Source organism: Mercurialis annua, linkage group LG2, assembly GCF_937616625.2.
Source record: "Mercurialis annua linkage group LG2, ddMerAnnu1.2, whole genome shotgun sequence".
Lineage (NCBI taxonomy): Eukaryota > Viridiplantae > Streptophyta > Magnoliopsida > Malpighiales > Euphorbiaceae > Mercurialis > Mercurialis annua.
The window spans coordinates 4,383,971-4,404,373 of record NC_065571.1 but is presented as its reverse complement, the minus strand read 5'-3'; the positions used below and the strand labels follow the sequence as shown (position 1 = coordinate 4,404,373).

Sequence of the window (20,403 nt, the reverse complement as noted above, 5' to 3'; positions counted from 1 at the left end):
TGACGCACTATTTTTTGCTGATGAGATTCCATTTCCAAGCCGACTCTCGGATTTATATTTCGGAATCAAATAAATCATTAGTGTTGATATTTTTAGTTAATTAGATTTTTAAACTTGAATTTTGAAGTCAAATAAATTAATTAGATCACAAATACTCTTAATTAGGATCAAGTAATCTTTAATATGTATGTATACCTCAAACGTGTAATTTATTAGAAGCACAAATTCGAAAATCAAATTGATTAAAGTGATCGATTTGACCCTGAAATATAAATCTAAGAATTTAATTGATTAAAAAAATTAAAAATTATTAAATTAATTTTGAAAATACAAATTTAAAGAACGAATTGATAGTTTTTTTAATTTAATTTATATGTATACGAAATTTCTTCTTTTTGCTTTCACGTTTGGTTGCTGCTCTAGTCAAACCATTATTTGTTTAAGATAAACAATGCCCAACAATTTATCATCCAACCCCAAACTCAAATGAATGCCTTTATCCAAACACAACAAAAAAGATAAATAAAATAAGCCAGACACGTGCGAAAGGGAGGAGACGTGTGACCTAAAATAAGTAATTATCCATCCGTCCATTTCTAATTTTCTACTCTTATACTAATATAATCAAATATTAAAATTTAAGAAATAATTAAAAAATTAAAAATCAAAGACGTGTTAACTAAGATATGGGAACATGATTCATAAAAGACTACAATTAATAATGCTAAGAAAATAATTAGGAAAGTCCGTGATTTCGTTTAATTATATAATTATACATTAAAAAGATTATGACTGCAGAAAATAATTTAAATTTATTAAAAAAAAGAATATAGTTATTTTTAGTTTTAGTTCTCCTCCGTCTATATATTGTACATTGACAGAGATACCTGACATGTCCCAACTACTCATTTTGTGTCATCTATAAACTCAACTTCTTAACAATAAATTTTATCTTTTAATCCAAAAAAAATCTAACAAATCGGAGCTCTGTGAATGGTGAGAGCTCAGCAGCCGGAGGAGAAGAGCCGGGGAATGCGACTTGGAAAAAAATACGAGCTCGGAAAGACCTTAGGAGAAGGCAATTTTGGCAAAGTCAAACTTGCCAAACACATCGATTCCGGCCTCCCCTTCGCCGTTAAGATTCTCGACAAGAACACCATCCTCCATCTCAACATCTCCGATCAGGTCCGTCACCGTTAATCCTCGAGTATTCCGGCCTCGTTTTCATGCAATTTTGTTTTTAATTTTTTTTTGAAAATTGCAGATTAAAAGAGAGATCGCTACCTTGAAGCTGCTCAAGCATCCCAACGTCGTCAGATTACATGAGGTTAGAGGATTTTTGTTTCTGTTCTTTTTTTGTATAATATAATCGCGTTTGCCTGAAAAATTGAACTCACAGCCTAACAGTTTGCTACCGTTTTTATAATAGATAATTTTTTTTTTGAATTCAGTAGATTTTGTTTGCTTGATAGCCACATTTCTTGGATAATTTGATGCCTAGATTTTTGTTACTCTTTCCTAAAGCAAAATTGTCTCCGCCGAATCTTACTTTTTCTTTTCCTCTATATCACGTTAATCATATCCTAATGATTTCGCAATTAAATTAAACATGTCCGACGTGTCATCAATCACTGCCATTTGGTTTGTATGAGTTTTTTCTTTTTCTGACAACCTCAAATCAAATTGAAGAGTTTGGAGTGGCTTGTGCATGTGCCGGAAGTTTGAGATGGTCCCTTGATTCAGTTTTAATAATGGGTCCCATGGTTATTTTGATTTTTTCTCCGTTCTTTGGGTCAGAATTGACCCACCCATTTCCGGTTGCTGCATTATTATTATTTTTGATGACTGGTTGCTGTATTATTTCACATCAATTTGAATGCTGCGGGTCCATATGGTAATTGACTGTCTTATTTTATCGCTTGTGTTTCATATGTTTTGTGGCTATAATGGCACTCAGCATATGCATTGAAACACTGCATTAATTTTTTGTCTCTGCCCATTCTCCCCATTCATTCACTTTTCTGCCTAATCTATCTACTCAACTAATCCAATTGCCTTTGGATAAGAGTTGAGAATAATCTGTGGGATGGTAACTATTTATCAAATTATGGATCTTTCATTTCTTTATAAAAGAACCATACCATTGAATAATTTAAACTTCTTTAGTGGTTGATGTCACATAATACATTATGGTGCAGCCAATTGTTTTGATCATTGCAATTTAATTCTTTCATTATTACAGAATTTATTTAGTTTTTTATTTAATATTAATATGAAGGATCAATTCTATAAAATTTAAAAATAGAATTACTTCTAAGTAAACAAAATATTAGCTGTAAAATTGTAGAATTAATTTGAGACAAACGCACTGTTAGTTAAATGTGATAAAGCTGAGGCAAAATCAACTTTAAAATTTAAATTTTATATCTTTTATCAATTATGATCAAAAAATTTAATTTTCAAAATTATTATCCAATTTGAAAGGTTTGTTGCAATTGTCTAAAAAAATTTGAGTTTTATTTTCTAAATCCAAAGGTTTGCGCCTTTTATCAATTGCGACCAAAGTATAAAATTATTGTCTAATACTATGAAAAATTTGGCTGTAAATAAAAGACATAAAGGTTCGGATTTAAAAAATAAAACTCAAACGTTTGAACATAATTGTTAAAAACTTTTTAAATTGGTATAATTATAAAAATGAAGGTTTGGTCTTAACTGAAAACACACATGTTTGGATTTTAAAAATAATTTGGCCTAAAAGTTGATAAGCATTTGACAACTTCAATGAAATGCTTGACTTGTTAATAACATGAGAAAAAACTTAATCTCCCATTGCAGTAGTCAGAGGCTAACAATTTATAAGCTCTTTTGGCATTTCCATGTCATCTATTCTCTCTTTTCTTTTGATGTTGTTTCTTAGAAATTACAACTGCTATATAAGACTTTTTTATGTATATTTATTTTAAACTGTTGGTTAACATTTGGAATTTCTTCTTTCTTATGCAAATATGCAGGTTTTGGCCAGTAAATCAAAGATTTATATGGTCTTAGAATATGTGAATGGAGGGGAATTGTTTGACAGAATAGTGAGTGTATTTATATCCATTATCTTTGACAAGCTCCATAATTAACAAAGTATTTATTCATTTTAAGTTTCTGACATTGTTGAGCTACTTTTGTTTTGCAGGCATCCAAGGGAAAGCTTCCAGAAGCTCAGGGCAGGAAGCTCTTCCAGCAGTTGATTGATGGTGTCAGTTGCTGTCACAGTAAAGGAGTTTTTCATAGGGATCTTAAGGTTAGTCTTAAGTGATTCCTGACGTTCAATTCTCTCATTTTATAATTGTTGTGCTTTGGATATGCTTCTTTGTCCTTCTAACAGAAATAAGTTCTGTTCAACTTGTAGCTAGAGAACGTGCTCATCGATACAAAGGGAAACATAAAAATATCTGATTTTGGACTCAGCGCTCTGCCCCAGCATTTTAGGGTATGCTTGCTTGATCAAATACTTCAAATTTTTGCAATTCTGGTTGTTGATTTATTTCATAACTGTGTAACCATGTCAGAATGACGGCTTACTGCATACTACCTGCGGAAGTCCCAACTACGTTGCACCAGAGATTCTCTCAAATAGAGGTTACGATGGTGCCACATCAGATACATGGTCGTGTGGAGTTATTTTATATGTAATTCTCACAGGGTATCTCCCTTTTGATGATAGAAACCTTGCGGTTTTATATCAAAAGGTACGAACCACATTTCTTTCTCTCCTTGGACTAATGTTCATGGCCTTTGGTTCTCAAAAGCCTTCATGTTTGATTGTTTCTGCAACTCTGTTATAGATATTCAAGGGGGACGCTCAGATACCGAAATGGCTGTCGCCAGGGGCCAAAAACATAATAAAGAGGATCCTTGATCCAAATCCAACTACCAGAATAACAATGGCAGATATCAAAGCTGATGAGTGGTTCAAGCAGGACTACACCCCTGCAGATACTGCAGAAGAAGAAGAAGATATGCATAATGACGATGAAGCCTTTTCGATGAAAGAAGTGGTACAGTTGTCAAAAAAATTTACCTTGACCAATTCCTTAATAGTTAATCAGTAGCGCAATTGGTCATATAGCTCTAACAGCAAGGATTTTCTCTTGGTATAGCCGCTGGAAGGAGAGAGTGGCCCGGGATCACCAACACTCATCAATGCCTTTCAGTTGATCGGAATGTCATCTTGCCTGGATCTATCTGGTTTCTTTGAGAAAGAGGTGATTAAAATAAATAGAGCAGTAGCATTATACTCTATAAAATGGTACAAAGTATCTGATTGTTTTATGCTTGGATATTTGGATTGAATTTTGTTAGGATGTTTCTGAGAGGAAAGTCAGATTCACGTCCCATTATTCTAAGAAGGATTTGCTTGAGAAGATAGAGAATACTGTGACAGAGATGGGATTTCGGATCCAAAACAAAAATGGAAGGGTTAGTTTTCGGCTCTTTTAATTTTATATTCTTACGGCAGTTAGCGAAAGAAAATGGGGACGTACGTTGTTTATATTTAGTAGGATGTCATAATTACTCATGGTGTTAATAGAGAAATATGTATGATCAATTTTCAGTTGAAAGTTGTACAAGAGCGCAAAGAGCAGAGAAGTTTGGGTAGTCTATCAGTCGCAGCAGAGGTAAAGACTGTGTTCTATAATAGTGGTTGAATGGAAAATTTGTATGCAGATTTTGAGCTGTTTGAAATTGATTCAGGTTTTTGAAATAAGTCCATCACTACATGTTGTTGAACTACAAAAATCATATGGAGATGCTTCGATTTATAGACAGGTATGGTACTGATCGATACACACAGTTAAGTGTATTTGCACTCGATTAAATTTATGATATGTTTCCTCACACATCTATTTGAACATGCAGTTGTGTAAAAAGCTATCAAATGAATTAGGGGTTCCCACAGATGGAGGAGTGTTGAGCACAGAAGTCCCAATCTAGATCTTGTTCATATATTCAGCATTCTTTTTTAGCAATCTCTATCTGTAATCTTATACGATATAGAAAGTGAATATAATAATGCTCTTATCTTTTTAATAAAGGCAAATTTCTCGTTTCATTGCTTGCACAAATGTTTACTATACATTAATTATCAAAACAAATTATTTACTTTAATAATTGTTACGCAAACCTCTTTCTTTGCCAAGCTCTCATCTGCCAAGCATTTTAAGTTTCTCATTCAGCATAAGCTTGTATTCGTCATCTCTGTTTTCTAAAGCCCGCATGAATTCTACCTGTGCAAACAATATATACACTTAAATGACAGATTTTATGTATAATCATTGACCACAACGCAACAATCACCAATATTACCTGTTTCTGAAAAGTATCAAATTCATCAGAGCTTAGAGAACCATCACTGTTAGAATCAAGAAGCTGCATCATTTCTTGTGCATCTTCCCCTGGGGCACCAAGCTCTTCCATTACTTCCATAAGTTCCTCTATGCTGATACGCCCATCACCGTTCTTGTCAAACTGTTGAAATACTCGATCTCTCAGGTCAAGCTTCACGTTTTTAGAAGATGGGTGATCTCTAAGACGCAACGCTGCAAATTCAGCTGCTGCCATCATTATAGCCTTCAGCTGCTTTGCCTGACACCACAAACAACTAAATCAGCTTCCAGAATGAATATCTACTTGAGCAGCAACAACACATTTCTCCACCATATAATCACCTCTTCAGGATCAGTAAGACCCCCCTTGTATAATGAATGAGACGCTGTTCCGTCAGCTGCTAGCATATCCATCTCCATAGTCCTAATTTGGATTTCCATCGGCGGTCTAGTCTTCCCACTCCCACTCACATCAACTGCCATGTGCAAACTCCTATATCCATTAGCTTTCGGCCTGCCAATATAATCCTTTGTCCTGTGAGGCATTTCTTTCCATAATGATTGGATAATTTCGCGAGCCCTATAGCATGCTTCCTCGCCTATTATTTCCGACACATCTTGCCCAGATTTTGGCTTCAATATCACCCTTAAACCTAGAACGTCATTAACTTCCTCCGGCTTCCGACCATCTTTCAAGAGCTTCTTCATTGTGCTGAACCGACTTTTAAACCGCCCTTTAACTGAGATGCCATCAACCATGTCTGCTAAGACAGGATCGTCTTTAAGAGCTCGATGAAGCTCTTCTGTATATACATCGATAAGAGGCTTATTACTTCCCGTGTTAAGGCTGCATAACCATGTATCCAAGTAAAGGTAGGAAACCGGGAAGAGGCAATGAAAGGCGAGGTCTTCCAGCTCCAACGACAAGGAGTTGGTACCAATGGCATGAGCCAAGGGGGCATGTATTTTCATAACCTGAAGAGCAAGCATTTGCTGATGGTACCTAGGGAGATAATCTAAATGTCTCATCATATCAAGCTTGAGAGCCAAATCAAGTATTATAGCTCGAATATCATAGTAGGTGAGGCAGAACTTTCTCAAAGCAGCTGCGCCTTCATCATCCAAAACTTCAACTCTAGAAGGAACGTTCTTCACCCGTAAACTTTCATGGAGGAGAAGCGCAGTTCCGGTGCCTATACGATCTCTGATTTCATGTAAAGATATTGCACCCTCTTCAAAAACTTGTGTCAGAATGCTGGCTGAAATCACTTCTGCATCCATCTGCATATTTTCATATTGAGCTTAAAGCAATGTTCTAGGTTTTCAAAAGGAAAATACAATAAGTTAATTACCTGAAGATCGGCGAGAAGAAGAGCAAGGGACAAAGCCTTGGAGAGAGGGGAGCGGCCATCGGGAGAGACAGGTAAGTTCTGAAGAATGGGAATAGAGAGCTTAAGGGCCTTGAAGAGTAAGCGTGAAGAGCTGCTGGAAACCATTTGACTGTTCATTCTCTCTGTCAGCTCCTTGAATGCTCCCACCAGTTTCACCACCATCTTCCCGCCTTCACCGCCACCTAGCTCCTTCCCACCATCACTGTATTTTACCATCATATTCTTGTCCTTCTTCTGTCTCTGGCCCCATCTGCTGCTCTGTTTCCACAGCCTCACTACTAAGTAAAGTTTTGAACATTTTATCGCTGCCGTTGACAAGTGGGGAGAAGGAGTAGGATACGGCAGCACCACCTCCATCCACCGGAGATTGACTTTGTCTGCCTGCTCACTTTAGAACAAAGAATCAATTCATCAACATTAAAATCTTGGAAAAAATTTCAAACATAACCTTAATATTTACCTTATTTCTCAAATTGACACTTAATAATCTTAAGTTTCAATTATGATCCTTATATTTTCAAAATTTGAAATTTAATCTTTTCATTCAATGTAGGTAATGACGTAGCTAGAAATTATACTTCCGTTGAGAGAATTTTGTTCTTACAACTAGAAATTACCACACCAAAGAACTGAATAAAAAAATCAAATCACTCAAACTGATTCATGCATACCTTTAAATTTCCCTTTTCATAATCCTTGCATTATCTCTTCTCACTTTCTTACCCCTAATTTCCAGACCCCGTGCTTTTAAAAGTTCAATCAAAACCCGCCATGTCCTTATCACCGGTGCATCAAGCAGTGACCCATCGTGCGGTGAACTAACGTTTTCGGAAGTGGCGGCGGCGGCGCAAACTCAGGTGATTTCTAGAGTTAAATGTTACTTGAAAATTGAAGCGAGTGATTTGAATTGATAAATTAAAGTTTTTAATTCTGTTCTTTATAAAGCTTGGTTTAATGATAAAGAAGATATTTCTCCAGAACAAAGTTGTGTCAAGTTAAGAGCGACACGTGTTTTTTTACTATACGTTGTTTAAACTTTAAAGTTTTATTTCATTAGCATTAACAAACGACGTCGTTTAAAGGGCTAAAAAAACTGAGCCGAAACGACGTAGTTTTTACCTTTCTCTTTGCCGCTGCTCTGTAAGCTGTAAAACCCTAAAAACCTACACTAAATCTCTCATTTCCTTCCTCTGCTATGTTTCAGGGAGAAAAAGTTAGCGTAGTTATTCTCCGGCAACTGTAATTTCTTCTAATTTTATTCGCCGGGAATGTCATCGAGAGGCATTTTTTCCCGTTTCCACCAGCTTCTCCCACACACTTCTTCTAAACCCACATCTCAATCTTTCTATTTGATCTTCAAGACGGGATTCAGCACTTCTTCTTCTTTAGTTGATGCCTCCTCCCAGATCCATGAAACGGGTCGGATCATTGAGGCAAAGCCCCGAGTCATGACGCCCCAGTCGAAACGAACCGGAATTATTGCTCTCAAGTGTGGAATGACCGCTCTTTGGGATAAATGGGGCGAGAAGCTTCCCACCACTGTTCTTTGGGTTGACGATAATATAGTTACTCAGGTCAAGACTGTAGAGAAAGAAGGCCATTTTTCTTTACAGGTGCTAATTTTTTTGTTGTTTTCTGTTTTTTTGGTGTTTTAGAATATGAATTCTCATGGTTTTGTTTTTGTACTATTTGCTTGTGGTAGTCAGATTGGTTATGGGAACAAGAAGGCGAAACATTTGACTAAGCCTGAAGTTGGTCATTTCAGAGCTCATGATGTTCCTTTGAAGAGAAAGTTGAGAGAATTCCCTGTCTCTGAAGACGCTCTTCTCCCCGTTGGTACTCCCCTTGGTGTTCGTCATTTCGTTCCTGGTCAATTCGTTGATATCGCCGGGATCACTAAAGGCAAAGGTTTTCAGGTCGCTGTTTACTTCACCATTATCTTACATTTGAATATAATGTATCTTTTTATTTTGGTTTATTATGTCTGTTGAAAAATTCATATGGTCATTTCTTGCATTTCTCTTTGAATCCTGATGAAAATTATTGTTAGTCCTCTGAGAAAAGATTCGAGGACAATGTCCTTTATTTTTTCTCTCATAGTGCTGATTCGATGCTTTGTTCGTTTCTTTTATGTCCAGGGTGTTATGAAGAGACATCATTTTAAAGGAGGGCCAGCAAGTCATGGTGCATCATTGTCTCATCGAAGTGGTGGTTCTACTGGTCAGAGGGATGCCCCTGGTAAGGTGTGTATCTTTTTCATATATAGTTGAGTCAATTTTATATTTTTGTGCTGCTTGTTATCATATTGATGCAGTGCTATCAGATGTCTTTCTGGTTGACCCTAGAATTTTCTGATCATATGATCTGCATAAAAATTTTATACTCATCTTATCTCTGTAGGTTAAGATTAATGGAACAGACTGATGAACTTTTGTAAATTATAGATAAGGTTTAACTAGGTGGTTTTGTTTTTCTAAAGTTCAGCAATATTCTCATGAAGTTCATGATATACAGGTGCTTTGGTTTAAATCGCAAACTTTTTGCTTGTCATATATGGAATGCTCATTCCACAGTTACATAGTTCTCCTAATTCATGAGCCACGAACAGAAACTCCTCTTACCCCTGGTGTTTATATTATTCATAGTCTTCCACATTTTAATGGAAATTTTGGTGAAAACAAATTGGTAATTTTTGTTGGATGAACTACTTGACTCTTGAATGGAATGGAACATCACAGTATTTAGAGGGAATGTCTATTCTACAACCGGTGTTTTAAAAAATCGAACCGATGACCGGACCAGTGTGACCTTTACTTTATGGTTTTCAATCAGTTAAATAAAAAATTAATGTCTTTTTACTATATATATACATGTATTATGTTTGAAATTTAAAACACATGGAATTCTATATAACTAGCATATGAATGAAAAAACTAGCGAATGAATCACATTTTAACTAGTAAATACAGAACCGGACAGTGTTAATAGTTTGATTGGTTCAATAACTTTTGATTATGGTGGTTTCTATTGGTTCAAAGAGGTTCAACCGTATTTCCGATTTTAGAAAAGAATCAACCCAAACTGACTTTCAGTTTCCAGTTAAACCGAGGGGTCCGGTCCGGTTTTTAAAACACAACTACTGAACTTATACTCTTCCCTTTGAATATCAAATGTGTGTTGTTTAACTTGTTTGTATTGAACCAACTACTAGCATGGTTAGAAGTCAGGATTTTTTCCCGGCACTGGTTTTTTCCACGAGTCCACCGTATCAAATTAAATTACTGCCACATATTTTTTCTTTGTTTGTTTTCTTACTGCCCAGGAATTACTATTTTCAACTTGGCATCAAGGTTTAACCAGTGGTTGTGCTCATGAATTTTTCCTCCCCATCCTAGCCAATGTTTATATTTTAGTATGAAGTGGCTAATGCATTGCATAAGTCAGTTTATGTAAAATGTTACCCCTTTTGATTTGTTGTAGATAATGTCCGAGTCTAATTTTATGTATGTGGTTGTAATGTTGCTTTTGATTTCTAAAAAGTAGTGTTGCTTTGTGACAGGTATTCAAAGGTAGAAAGATGGCTGGGCGGATGGGTGGGGTGCAAAGGACGGTTAAAAACGTATGGGTCTACAAAATAGATCCAGCAAGGAATTTGATGTGGGTGAGAGGCCAGGTATGTGTTCTTTAACCAAATTTACTTATGGTTATAATGTAAATGGAAGCAATGCATGTGATTGTAACACTTCGGGATATGAAGTATTGATGATTATCAAGCTTTGTGTTGTATGGTTTGTTGAGTGTGGTTGGAAAAATGAACAGGTTCCTGGTCCAGAAGGAAGTTTTGTGTTTATAAAAGACGCGGTGTACAAGAAAGCAGATATATCATCACTGCCATTCCCTACATACCTTAGGGCTGAGGACGAGGAAGAAGATGATACATCAGAAATTCTGAGTGCTGATCTTGGAGAGGTTGATCCCTTTATGGCTGCAGATTAATGTAGTGTTTGATTTGATTCAGTGGAAATGGAAAAGGGATAGGAATTTTGTACGGAGAGGGAAAGTTATAGTTTTGGTTGTTGCTCCATCATTTTCATTTTATTAACATGTGAAGCCAACTAAAATTAGCCAACTAAATTTGGTTGGCCATGTCATCCCATGTATGAACTCAAATTGAAATTCTAAATATGTTTCATGTCAATAAAGTGAATGGTGCTTTTGGGTCATAATTGTATTCGCTTCAACCCCTTTTCATAGTCATCCGACTCTAAATTTGTTCCCTCATCATTCTGTGAAGTTTCTTGATCTACACTTGGACACTGTCACTCTAATCTTTTGAGAAATTTTTACCCTTCTCAGAGATCAAATCTTTGACGATTTTAATCTATACGTTACTATTTTATCCATGACCTAGCGTTTTGTTTCCTAGCGTTTAAACCATTTGAGTTATAACTCATTGATAATATTATTGCCCAACGTTTACACCATTTGAGCTATAACTCACTAGTAAGATTTATAATCCCCTCCTAAGAGATTGTAGCTCATTTTTGTTTTTTGTTTTTGAAAAAAAATTAATTATGAAAAAACAAATCCTGATTAGAGAAAAATAAATTCTTATTTAAGTAATGACATCCACTGTATGATTACATTACTATTATTAGATTTCTCTTAAATTCTTCTCCATCTATGCACACACATTGCCAAATACAATCCCTAAAACCCTAATTATCTGTCTGTCTAGGTTAGTTTAGGCTGAGAAGAGAACCCAATCGCTGCAATGCACGAGCAACTCCACCAATCCTATTACTCTACCAAATGCAGCGGCTGCGGCGGAGAGAAGAGGTGGCTCCTCCACAGCGTCCGACACAGAGGCATTTACCGTCGCCTCTGCACTGATTGCATGCTAAAGAGGCACCAAGGCCTCTTCTGTCCCTTGTGCTTCCACGTATACTCCGATGATGACAAACGCTGTGTTATTCCGGCTGTAGAGGAGCGGCTGATGTGCCTGAACTGCCCTTCCATCTCTCACCTCGCCTGTGCTCCCTCCTCCTCTCACCCTCTTCTCTTCCTCTGCCCCGCTTGTTCTTCCTCTAATTTCTCATTCTTCGATGACAATCCTAGCTCTAATGCCATTGATATCGACTCCGCTCGAGCTCTCGTCGCCGCAGCCAAGATTTCCGCCGTGGCGATGGCGAAAGCTGCGGCGGTGGCTAGGGTTGAAGCTGAGAGGAGAGTGCAGGAGGCGAGTTTGGCTAAGAAGAGAGCTCGTGATGCTCTCGAACGATTCGCGTTCCTGTCGTCTGCAGCTCTCGGTAATGAAGAGCAGTTGAGAAATGGAAATGGTGGTAACAAGAATACATCATCACCGCAGTTTAAACGCCGTTAAAAATCTTCCTCTACACAGGTGATGATCTGGTATGGTATGAATCTGTAAGTGCATAAGATGTTAATTTTGTAGACAATGTAGTTGTTATTGTATTCTGGTTTTAGATTAAAATTCAATTCATTCTGATTTATTCTTTTATTTTTGTGAATTTAGATCATTTGTGAAGTTGAATTGCAATTAAACAAAACTATTGATATGCATAGTCAAAAGATCATTAGTAGTTTATACCAAATTATTTGAATGAGAAATACTTGTGATGTCTCTTGCTTATCATAAGCTCTCTGATTACCAAACCCTTAAAATGCCAAGGGTAATGAGCATGATAAAACCAAGAAGGAAATCTCGATTTGTCCTCAAAATGGCTGGTGCAAACAGACAGGGGGTCGTCAAAATCAATGGGGTCTTGCATTTGGGGTGGGGGGGGGGGGGCTGTGGGGGTGCAGTTATGGTTGCAGGAAATAAAATTCTTAGGGCCATTTAGTTCGTAAAAAAAAAAAAGAATGAGAACGGGAGTTGATTTTTTTTTTTGACAATAGAATGGGAGTTGATAGTTCCATTATTTGTGTCGTTTTAAGGCTAAGAAATTACAACATTGAAACAATAATTTTTCAAATCTTCATCATTTAAATTAATTTTTATTTTTGTAATTTTGGAGTAAACTTGTAAATTCTATATTTATAGGTTCTTCATTGGCCTAAAAAAAATTATATTATAAGTTGGATTTTAACTTTGGACACTTCTCGTAAGCCAAACTTTTATTTTTGAGAAAATTCATTAGTTAGTGTTCAACTATAAAATATTAAGTTTGTAGTTAGTTTAAAAAACTCTTTTGTGAATCTTGATTAGTAGATTATAAATTTCAATTTTTAATTGAGTAGTCGATTAATTTTTTTTTTCAATCTCTCCAATCTTTAACTCTTTTTAAATTTTTATTCTATTTTTAAAATAATTTTAATCTATTCACACCCTCTAAGGTTGTCTAATTGGATTTTTCTATACTTCACTTAGATTTCACAAGTATTTTTATTTTCAGAGATAAAGGAGTCGTAAATTACAATTTTTATGTCATTTACTCATTTATAATACATTGTTATAAATTGGGCAAATTATTATGACATCCTACACATTTGTCATAATTCATATTTTAATTATTTTTGTTTAAAAATCAAATGTATGATCTCTTTTTTTTAGTCAACAGCTTAATCCTTTCGCCTATTTTTGTATTGGTCAACCGAGTCCACGAAACTATATGGTCATTCTCTTTCAATTTTTTTAATGATTTTGTCCCTTATTTTTTTTTATCAACGATTTTGTCTTTCATATTTGAAAATTAATTTACCACTAAGTTCTTTAATTTTGTTAACTAACAAAAAAAATAAACATAGAGATTAAACTGTTGACAATAACAAAAGCGAATGACCATATCGTTTAATGTTCAAATGAAATTGACTAAAGTGTGAATTATTATGAAAAAAAATTAAATAAATGATTATTTTAAAAATATATTTTTAACAAAGTATATTTTGAAAATAAAATAAAATAATATTTCAAAAGAAATTAGAAATATTTAAACAATTTTTTTGAACCTTTTTTAACCGAACAAAATAAAACTAAATCAATTTGAATCGAAGAAAAGATAGTGCATTGGTTTTCTTATAAAATAATAATGTTGGTTTTTATGATATAAAATAGACATGTGAGATTTTTAGGATATCATCAATAATTATTAATAAATTCTATCTGCAAATATAAGTTCTATTCATAACCCTATATATCTGGTACTAATAAATTATTAATAGTGTGGTTAGTATTTTGCGATTATAGTGAATAACCGTAATAGGCGTGTGAAAATTGCGGGTGTGTCAGGAAGCGGATTTCAAATTGTGTAACTTGACTTCGTAAATTGGGGCCTTGTTAACTTTATAACAAGTACACTCCAAAAGATTGTTAAGAATTTGAATGTAAATATTAAATTTCTACCGTAAATGTATTTATAAATTGAAGAAAATTGAAAATATAAATGTTTTAACATTTGGGCGTGTTTTTTGGATGATAGATCGGATTAATATCCTTTTGCTCCTTTTTTATTTATAGCCTTTAGCGCTTTAAAAAACTGTCGCTCATCTTTAACTGCACATGTTTTCACTTTCTTCCCCACTTTCTAAGAAACTGCAGACGTGGTCATATGAATTGTTGTTTTATAAAACCACGTGATTTCTAACTTTATTCTTCTGACAAAATATTTTTGGACTTGGGTCTTATGATCCTTGTGAAGAAATATTTCTGGTTTTTTGACTTCTTAGCCAATCTCTGAAGTTAACTTCTAGCCAATTAATCATTGTATTTTTTCCTAACTCTTGAGGAGAAAAAAAGGCGTATGGTCCTTTGAGCTATATTTTTAATTTTTTTGTAAACAAATAGAAAATATTATTTCGTATTTTATACTTACTCGACAAAATTATGTTTTATTAGTTGATATGTAACCGGCAAAATAATTAAGTTATTAACGTATATTTTGTTAAATACATAAAATAAAAAATATTCTTTTAAAAATATTTTATTTGGTGAAAAAAATTATTATCAATATACTAAATAAAAAGTTAATTTGAAATTTTTTTATTTATATTTTCTTAAATTAATAATAAAAATTGTTATTATTTTTATTATTAATTAAGCATGTCAATTTATAATTAAGATAAAAAAATAATTAATATATATAGTTTTATATGTAATTATAAATAATTTTTAAAAATTTATTTGATTTTATGATTTTTTTGAAGTTATGTGATAGAAAAATAAGTTTGGGGATTAAAATGAATTTTACTTTAAACAATTGATATTTGACCAACTCAACTAAGAGCAATAGCTGATGGAAATGGGCGTCAGAGTATTTATTTAATTAGGGTTTACCTCAGCAGGGTTTTGTAACCCAATTGATATTACCAGGAACAAGGTTTTCTACCTTTGAACCCTAATTTTCTCTCAATCTTTCTACTTTACTTCAGAATCGAAATGGGAGAAAAGAAGCCGGTGATTGGATTATCATGGGAGCCAAAGTTGCCGCCGTTTTCGTCTTCGTCTTCCTCCAATAATACTAGAACAGAGTCCAATACTAAAAGCTCCGGTGCACTCTGGAGATCCAATTCAGAGCTAATCGACGGCTTATTTGTGCCTCCAACCGATCCTCGCAAGCTCAACAAAGTTCTCAAATCCCAAGCCAAAGATACTCTCGGCAAGGATTGGTAATTTTTTTTCTTTTTTCTTCCATACAAATGTCTTCTGTTTTTCATATTTTTAGAATTTTGATTGAGTTTAATATTTTCACAGGTTTGACATGCCGGCTCCCACGATAACCCCCGAGTTGAAGAAGGATTTTCAGCTCCTTAAGGCTGGTCTCCCAACCCATGTCTTTGATTTCTTAGTTAAACCTGTCGGTTAGTATTGACTTGTGTTGTTTCGTTGTGATTATGTAGCTGAGGAGTGTTATTGATCCCAAGAGGCATTACAAGAAATCTGAACTCAAATCAAAGGGACTTCCCAAGTATTTCCATGTATGACTATTTAATCTGTTTACGATTTGCGACATTTGTGATACGAGTGGTTCATTAGTTTCTTTTGGAACTCTGTCAGGTTGGCACAGTTATACAGTCTCCGACAGATTTCTTTTCGGCTAGGCTGACTAAGAAGGAGAGGAAGCCAACCCTTGCAGAGGAGATCATTTCTGATGCCACTCTAGCCGCTTACAGGTTAGATATAATCCATGTGTTGTGTGCTACACAACTTGACTGGAAGTTCTTATTTTTATTTTACTTGTTTTTGAACTAAATTCAGCATTTGTAAGTTTATTTATAACTAAGAATGATAAAGTGCTTGCACCAGCAGCAAATATAGTTACTGCTAGTGTTATTGTATTTAAGGCAATTGAAAGCTTGCTCTTGTCATAATTGAACACGAATCACTTGCTCATGTTATAGAAAGCGTAAGGTTAGAGAGATTCAAGAGCAGAATCATCCAGGCGGAAATGAAAACTGGAAGATAAAGGGCCGTAAATCTAGAAAGCGAGCTAAGGAAAGAAGGCACTGACCGTATTGGCTTTTACATTTTTAGAGCACAATTGCAGGTGGTATGAGAAATGGCTTGTACTGAAACTGATGGAAAAAGGTATTGTTTGATCAATTATAGTGTTGTCTCATATGCATTCAGAACAAGCGCACCCCTGTTGCAGTGATTATAACATGAAAGGCATTGGCCTGATTTTGTTAATCATATATTTAATGCTATGTTTTTTTAAGGATTTATTAGATTTTGTCTAAAAATATCAATTTTTTAAGAAGAGAGCTCGTGATGCTCTCGAACGGTTTGCTTTCCTCTCTTCTGCTTCTGCTACTGCTCCTACTGGTAATAGCAACGGCCGCATGTTATGTGCTACTCATTAAAAAAGATCGTCAAGAAATGAAAACGGTGCTAATAAGAATACATCACTGTAGTTTAAACGCCACTAGAACTCTCCCTCTCCACATCTGAGCTGATGTTCTGTTATGGTATAATAGTTTAGTAAAACTCATTCTGCAGATGCTAATTTTGTAGACAGTGTTGATTTATTTGGTTAATGTAGTTGTTGTATTCCGGTTTTAGATACTAATATTCAATTCAATTCAATTCATTCTGGTTTTAGTTGAAGAAACTTACTTCTCAATTTGTTACTTTTAATTTATTTCTTCTTTATTTTTTTGTGAGTTTACTTCATTTGTGAAGTTGAATTCAATTAAATAAAATTATTTATATGAAAAGATTATTAATTTATCCCAAATTATTTGAATATAAAGAAAAGCTATTCGATGAGTTTCATAGACATGAGTAGCAAGGGGCCTTTTGCAGCTGTTATTTCCCTCAATTTTAATTTAATTATTTTATTCTTTTAAGACTGTTTTTCTTAATTTGTTATTCTGGAAATTTATTAATTGTTTTTCTTAATTAATAAATATTAAATGTGTTAAGTGAATACAGCCATAATTAAGAGTAAATATAAATATAAATATTATATATTGAATTTATAAATCATAAATATATCTTTTTTTTTTCTATTTCTGAAAGTAAATATGTGTTGAATCTTTAAATATATTAGGTGCTATGTATACAAGTATTTTTAAAGACTTTATTATTTACAAATGAAATATATATTGAGATTCGAGCATTTTTATTTCAAAGATAGGAGTTATGAATTACAATTTTTATGTCATTTTTAATACATTGTTGTAAATTTTATTTCTTATGTTAGAACGATGTTACAAACGACGTTTATAGGCTTTATTGTTCATATAATCTTCAATCTTCAAGTGTAAGAAAACAAAGTTTGATCACTGATTGATTTTTACATTTTTAGAGCACAATCGGAGGTGGTATGAGGAATGGCTTGTACTGAAGCGGTGACAATAACGTGCAAGGCATTGGCCTAATTTTGTTAATCATATCTGTAATACTATATTCTTTAAATAACAATTTATTATAGTTTGTCTAGAAATATTAATTGTTTAAGCCTAAAACTTTGCTGCTGTAATCAAACCTCTGAAAGGAACGCTTGTTTTATATGACACTTTTAAAAGGAATTACTGTTGCAGCGCATGCTAAAGTAGCAACATGAAGAAATACCGGAGCCAATAGGGCCATATTGTAAGCCTGAACACTTGAACAGTATTGCATTCTACAAATTTTTAAGTGTGAATGCTACGATTCAAATGTCATTGTCGTCAAGAAGTTCGGTTTTGAAGTTGAACACTCATGGCAAGGGCTCTTGTGAATCTCCCAATCTCAACAAATGAAGGTATGCATCAGTGCCTGCAAGTATAAACCACAAACATGAGGAAATGCTTAATTGACAGCAATTCTCACAGAAAAATAAGATAAATATAAGCAGATTTTGGAGTAGCTTAACATTGAGTTATGGAATACCATACCGAGTTTATAGATGATATGTAATAGGCAAGACTAATGAGATTATCTATAATATGACCTCATACCCTCAAATTGCTTATATCCCATTCGACAACGAACTCAAGAAAACTGGGTTCTGAGCATTCAAACATTCAAATAACAATGCATTGATAGGGATAACCAACTCACCATATCCTTCCATAGAGATAACTTGCAGATCGCCTCCAAAATACCTAGCATACATGCGGCTAATTGGAAGACCATATCCGTATCCAGCCATGGTTACTGTATCCGCTGTTCCAAGATCGGCATGCTCATCCAATGGATTTTTAGCAGTGCTGTAAAGGTAAGTGAAAATTTTCGAAAGACCACTCCGTGGAATACCTCCCCCTTCGTCTGATACCTGCGCTAGCAGTAAGAACAGCTTATTAATATCTAACTTGTTGCAATAAAGTGCCGGTCAGGCCCTAGATAGAGCATTTAAAACACTCAACATGAGAAGGATGCGAAAAGAAGCATTTAAAACACTCAACAGGAGAAGGATGAGAAAAGAAGGCTCACATAAAGAATTGAGAAAGAACTTTCAGTAAGAGCTCAAAGTCACAATAATTTTTACCTTTATAGTGACATCCTCAATTCCTTCAGCAACAATCAATCGCACAGAAGGTGCCACTTTATCCGAGTCCAAGTGGCGCTCTTGAACAGCACGCAGGGAATTCTTGACCAACTCAAAAACCATAAGATGCAAGTGTGCTGGAACATACCTGATACACAATCAGACCAATACAAGGAAAATGAGAACCGGAACTTATGAATAACAAGCTCAAACTAAATGAGGAAATTCAACTCACGGGAAAGTGAAGCTGGGATCCCCATATATATTAACATCAGGAGCACTCCCGTATTCCCTGAAACAGATGGAACGGGCATCCTCACTAGCATTTCGAGCAACCTCAACAGGAGACATCTTCGTATGAATATAGCCTACACAATGAGGAGGGGGGTTGGGATTGTGCAACTCCACATGCTGCCCTGAGCATTGTCCAAAACGAGAGCAAATTATAGGAATTTCAGACAACGCAGCCAATAAGAACAAGTAAGTTGGTACAAATCGCAAACGGATAAATAACCATAATTAAAAATCCATACTAACCAATAAGCATTCTGATTCCAATTCTGGACATATAAAAACGATCCAAAAAGTTATGAATCTCGTGAAGATCTTCATAAACAATCTTAAGATCAATGCCTTTCTTCAGCTGCTGAACACCTAATGCCATCATAGGAACCACGTTGTTATGCCTGACCTTAATAGCCTTAATCATTTGGGTAAATTCCTTCTCATCATTCGAATCCTTGATATCAGGAAACAATCTAAGATCGCGGAAAGAGTCCAGGTACCAATCTCGCACCTTACAATCAAAATATAAGTAATAACTAATTAATTAATAAAAATGCTAAACATGCATAATCTTTTCTTCTTTAAAAGAAATAAAAATCACAAGTCAAACATATTAAATTATTGATGAAAATAAAATAAAGATCGCTAAGTCAACTTCTGAAAACCTATTTAATGACAACCCTAATTGAATACAAACCCTAGAAAAAGAACGAGTACCTTCAAAACAGCGGGTTTATCAGATAAACCGTACGGGAGAGACTGAAGCTCAATGGCTCTGCGAGCGATTCGAATGGGCAATTCCTTGTGAAGAAATTGAGCGGAAATCATCAAATTCTTTTCAGTAGGTTTAGACCCGAACTCCATCATGTACCGAAGACTAACTCCGGTCTGCTTCATACGTCCCCATTTCTGAACCTCTTCTATAAAAGACTTCGAGAACGACTCACACGCCTTCTTAGCGGCCATTTCTCCTCCTCGACAGAAACATGCACCGCCGCCGCCACGCTTTAAATGAGAATGATTTCAAAACTAACATAAATCGAATTTAAAGCATCCGCCGACTGAAGAGGTCCGGCCGTCTCTCTAAACCTGAAAAGGTAAAGTCAGGCGAGCCTTTTAGGTTATAGAGAGAGTAAATTAGGGATTAGGTTAGTATTAGCAGAGGAAATTGCAGTGGAGGAAGATTAAGAAGAGGAGGAGGATGTGGGGTTGACGATGGACTAGAATGATGACACGTGTTATCTCTGAAACGGTTGGCGTCGATAACAACGGATTGTGTCCTTGCGCTTCTCGGGTTTTGTGCCTTTATTTTTCTGTTTTTAGAACCTTAATCTTGATATTTAATTTTAGACTGCATTATTAGTACCATAATCTATTTTACCCAAAATCTACTAAAATCATAATCTTAGTCTTTTT

At 34.9% G+C, this 20,403-nt stretch overlaps 6 protein-coding genes across 8 annotated transcripts; 4 read left to right on the top strand and 2 right to left on the bottom strand.

The window, feature by feature from the left end:
* The first annotated feature begins 880 nt into the window (after nucleotides 1–880).
* On the top strand, nucleotides 881–5,107 carry LOC126669351 (CBL-interacting serine/threonine-protein kinase 1). Its single transcript, XM_050362799.2, has 12 exons — nucleotides 881–1,185; nucleotides 1,265–1,327; nucleotides 3,015–3,086; nucleotides 3,188–3,295; nucleotides 3,404–3,484; nucleotides 3,564–3,743; nucleotides 3,840–4,052; nucleotides 4,155–4,259; nucleotides 4,357–4,473; nucleotides 4,611–4,673; nucleotides 4,750–4,824; nucleotides 4,915–5,107. The coding sequence occupies exons 1-12, from the start codon at nucleotides 994–996 to the stop codon at nucleotides 4,987–4,989; spliced, it is 1,344 nt and encodes a 447-aa protein (XP_050218756.1). The 5' UTR covers nucleotides 881–993; the 3' UTR covers nucleotides 4,990–5,107.
* Nucleotides 5,057–7,712, bottom strand: LOC126669348 (probable GTP diphosphokinase CRSH, chloroplastic). Of its 2 annotated transcripts, none has more exons than XM_050362796.2 (5): nucleotides 7,444–7,712; nucleotides 6,734–7,153; nucleotides 5,724–6,662; nucleotides 5,362–5,640; nucleotides 5,057–5,282 (listed from the first exon to the last, which is right to left on the bottom strand). In XM_050362796.2, the coding sequence occupies exons 2-5, from the start codon at nucleotides 7,127–7,129 to the stop codon at nucleotides 5,199–5,201; spliced, it is 1,698 nt and encodes a 565-aa protein (XP_050218753.1). In that variant the 5' UTR covers nucleotides 7,130–7,153; nucleotides 7,444–7,712; the 3' UTR covers nucleotides 5,057–5,198. The 2 variants fall into 2 exon arrangements, with proteins under 2 accessions (XP_050218753.1, XP_050218752.1); XM_050362795.2 differs by having other exon boundaries at nucleotides 6,734–7,160; nucleotides 7,444–7,711.
* A 194-nt stretch (nucleotides 7,713–7,906) lies between these two features.
* LOC126669354 (50S ribosomal protein L3-2, mitochondrial) lies at nucleotides 7,907–10,998 on the top strand. Its single transcript, XM_050362802.2, has 5 exons — nucleotides 7,907–8,385; nucleotides 8,479–8,688; nucleotides 8,911–9,015; nucleotides 10,332–10,445; nucleotides 10,592–10,998. Exons 1-5 carry the CDS (start codon nucleotides 8,041–8,043, stop codon nucleotides 10,766–10,768), a joined length of 951 nt encoding a protein of 316 aa, XP_050218759.1. The 5' UTR covers nucleotides 7,907–8,040; the 3' UTR covers nucleotides 10,769–10,998.
* Nucleotides 10,999–11,393: 395 nt separating this feature from the next.
* Nucleotides 11,394–12,293, top strand: LOC126669358 (uncharacterized). Its single transcript, XM_050362805.2, has one exon. The coding sequence runs from the start codon at nucleotides 11,547–11,549 to the stop codon at nucleotides 12,153–12,155; it is 609 nt and encodes a 202-aa protein (XP_050218762.1). The 5' UTR covers nucleotides 11,394–11,546; the 3' UTR covers nucleotides 12,156–12,293.
* Nucleotides 12,294–15,042: 2,749 nt separating this feature from the next.
* Nucleotides 15,043–17,682, top strand: LOC126669359 (rRNA-processing protein fcf2-like). 2 transcript variants are annotated; one of them, XR_007638465.2, is made up of 6 exons: nucleotides 15,043–15,397; nucleotides 15,483–15,543; nucleotides 15,629–15,706; nucleotides 15,786–15,901; nucleotides 16,130–16,316; nucleotides 17,539–17,682. XR_007638465.2 is itself a non-coding variant. In XM_050362806.2 (5 exons), exons 1-5 carry the CDS (start codon nucleotides 15,168–15,170, stop codon nucleotides 16,236–16,238), a joined length of 594 nt encoding a protein of 197 aa, XP_050218763.1. In that variant the 5' UTR covers nucleotides 15,043–15,167; the 3' UTR covers nucleotides 16,239–16,482. The 2 variants fall into 2 exon arrangements, 1 of the variants encoding a protein (XP_050218763.1); XM_050362806.2 differs by lacking the exon at nucleotides 17,539–17,682 and having other exon boundaries at nucleotides 16,130–16,482.
* Nucleotides 17,683–17,721: 39 nt separating this feature from the next.
* Nucleotides 17,722–20,276, bottom strand: LOC126669353 (pyruvate dehydrogenase (acetyl-transferring) kinase, mitochondrial). Its single transcript, XM_050362801.2, has 6 exons — nucleotides 19,705–20,276; nucleotides 19,240–19,498; nucleotides 18,938–19,118; nucleotides 18,703–18,850; nucleotides 18,276–18,489; nucleotides 17,722–17,990 (listed from the first exon to the last, which is right to left on the bottom strand). The coding sequence occupies exons 1-6, from the start codon at nucleotides 19,951–19,953 to the stop codon at nucleotides 17,932–17,934; spliced, it is 1,110 nt and encodes a 369-aa protein (XP_050218758.1). The 5' UTR covers nucleotides 19,954–20,276; the 3' UTR covers nucleotides 17,722–17,931.
* Between the last annotated feature and the right edge of the window lie 127 nt (nucleotides 20,277–20,403).

What these genes read in the sequence shown, in the direction of transcription:
- LOC126669353 (XM_050362801.2), bottom strand. Translation starts at nt 19,953, where the DNA reads ATGGCCGCTAAGAAGGCGTGTGAGTCGTTCTCGAAGTCTTTTATAGAA. An exon ending in TTGAGGATGTCACTATAAAG is followed by an intron (nt 18,490 to 18,702) that starts GTAAAAATTATT and finishes CTGCTAGCGCAG; the next exon opens with GTATCAGACGAAGGGGGAGG. An exon ending in TATCTCTATGGAAGGATATG is followed by an intron (nt 17,991 to 18,275) that starts GTGAGTTGGTTA and finishes TTATACTTGCAG; the next exon opens with GCACTGATGCATACCTTCAT.
- LOC126669358 (XM_050362805.2), top strand. Translation starts at nt 11,547, where the DNA reads ATGCACGAGCAACTCCACCAATCCTATTACTCTACCAAATGCAGCGGC.
- LOC126669351 (XM_050362799.2), top strand. Translation starts at nt 994, where the DNA reads ATGGTGAGAGCTCAGCAGCCGGAGGAGAAGAGCCGGGGAATGCGACTT. An exon ending in ACGTCGTCAGATTACATGAG is followed by an intron (nt 1,328 to 3,014) that starts GTTAGAGGATTT and finishes GCAAATATGCAG; the next exon opens with GTTTTGGCCAGTAAATCAAA. An exon ending in CTGGTTTCTTTGAGAAAGAG is followed by an intron (nt 4,260 to 4,356) that starts GTGATTAAAATA and finishes GAATTTTGTTAG; the next exon opens with GATGTTTCTGAGAGGAAAGT.
- LOC126669354 (XM_050362802.2), top strand. Translation starts at nt 8,041, where the DNA reads ATGTCATCGAGAGGCATTTTTTCCCGTTTCCACCAGCTTCTCCCACAC. An exon ending in CTAAAGGCAAAGGTTTTCAG is followed by an intron (nt 8,689 to 8,910) that starts GTCGCTGTTTAC and finishes TTTTATGTCCAG; the next exon opens with GGTGTTATGAAGAGACATCA. An exon ending in AGAGGGATGCCCCTGGTAAG is followed by an intron (nt 9,016 to 10,331) that starts GTGTGTATCTTT and finishes GCTTTGTGACAG; the next exon opens with GTATTCAAAGGTAGAAAGAT.
- LOC126669359 (XM_050362806.2), top strand. Translation starts at nt 15,168, where the DNA reads ATGGGAGAAAAGAAGCCGGTGATTGGATTATCATGGGAGCCAAAGTTG. An exon ending in GATACTCTCGGCAAGGATTG is followed by an intron (nt 15,398 to 15,482) that starts GTAATTTTTTTT and finishes ATATTTTCACAG; the next exon opens with GTTTGACATGCCGGCTCCCA. An exon ending in AGGATTTTCAGCTCCTTAAG is followed by an intron (nt 15,544 to 15,628) that starts GCTGGTCTCCCA and finishes GTGATTATGTAG; the next exon opens with CTGAGGAGTGTTATTGATCC.
- LOC126669348 (XM_050362796.2), bottom strand. Translation starts at nt 7,129, where the DNA reads ATGGAGGTGGTGCTGCCGTATCCTACTCCTTCTCCCCACTTGTCAACG. An exon ending in TTCTTCTCGCCGATCTTCAG is followed by an intron (nt 6,663 to 6,733) that starts GTAATTAACTTA and finishes GAAAATATGCAG; the next exon opens with ATGGATGCAGAAGTGATTTC. An exon ending in GTCTTACTGATCCTGAAGAG is followed by an intron (nt 5,641 to 5,723) that starts GTGATTATATGG and finishes TTGTGGTGTCAG; the next exon opens with GCAAAGCAGCTGAAGGCTAT.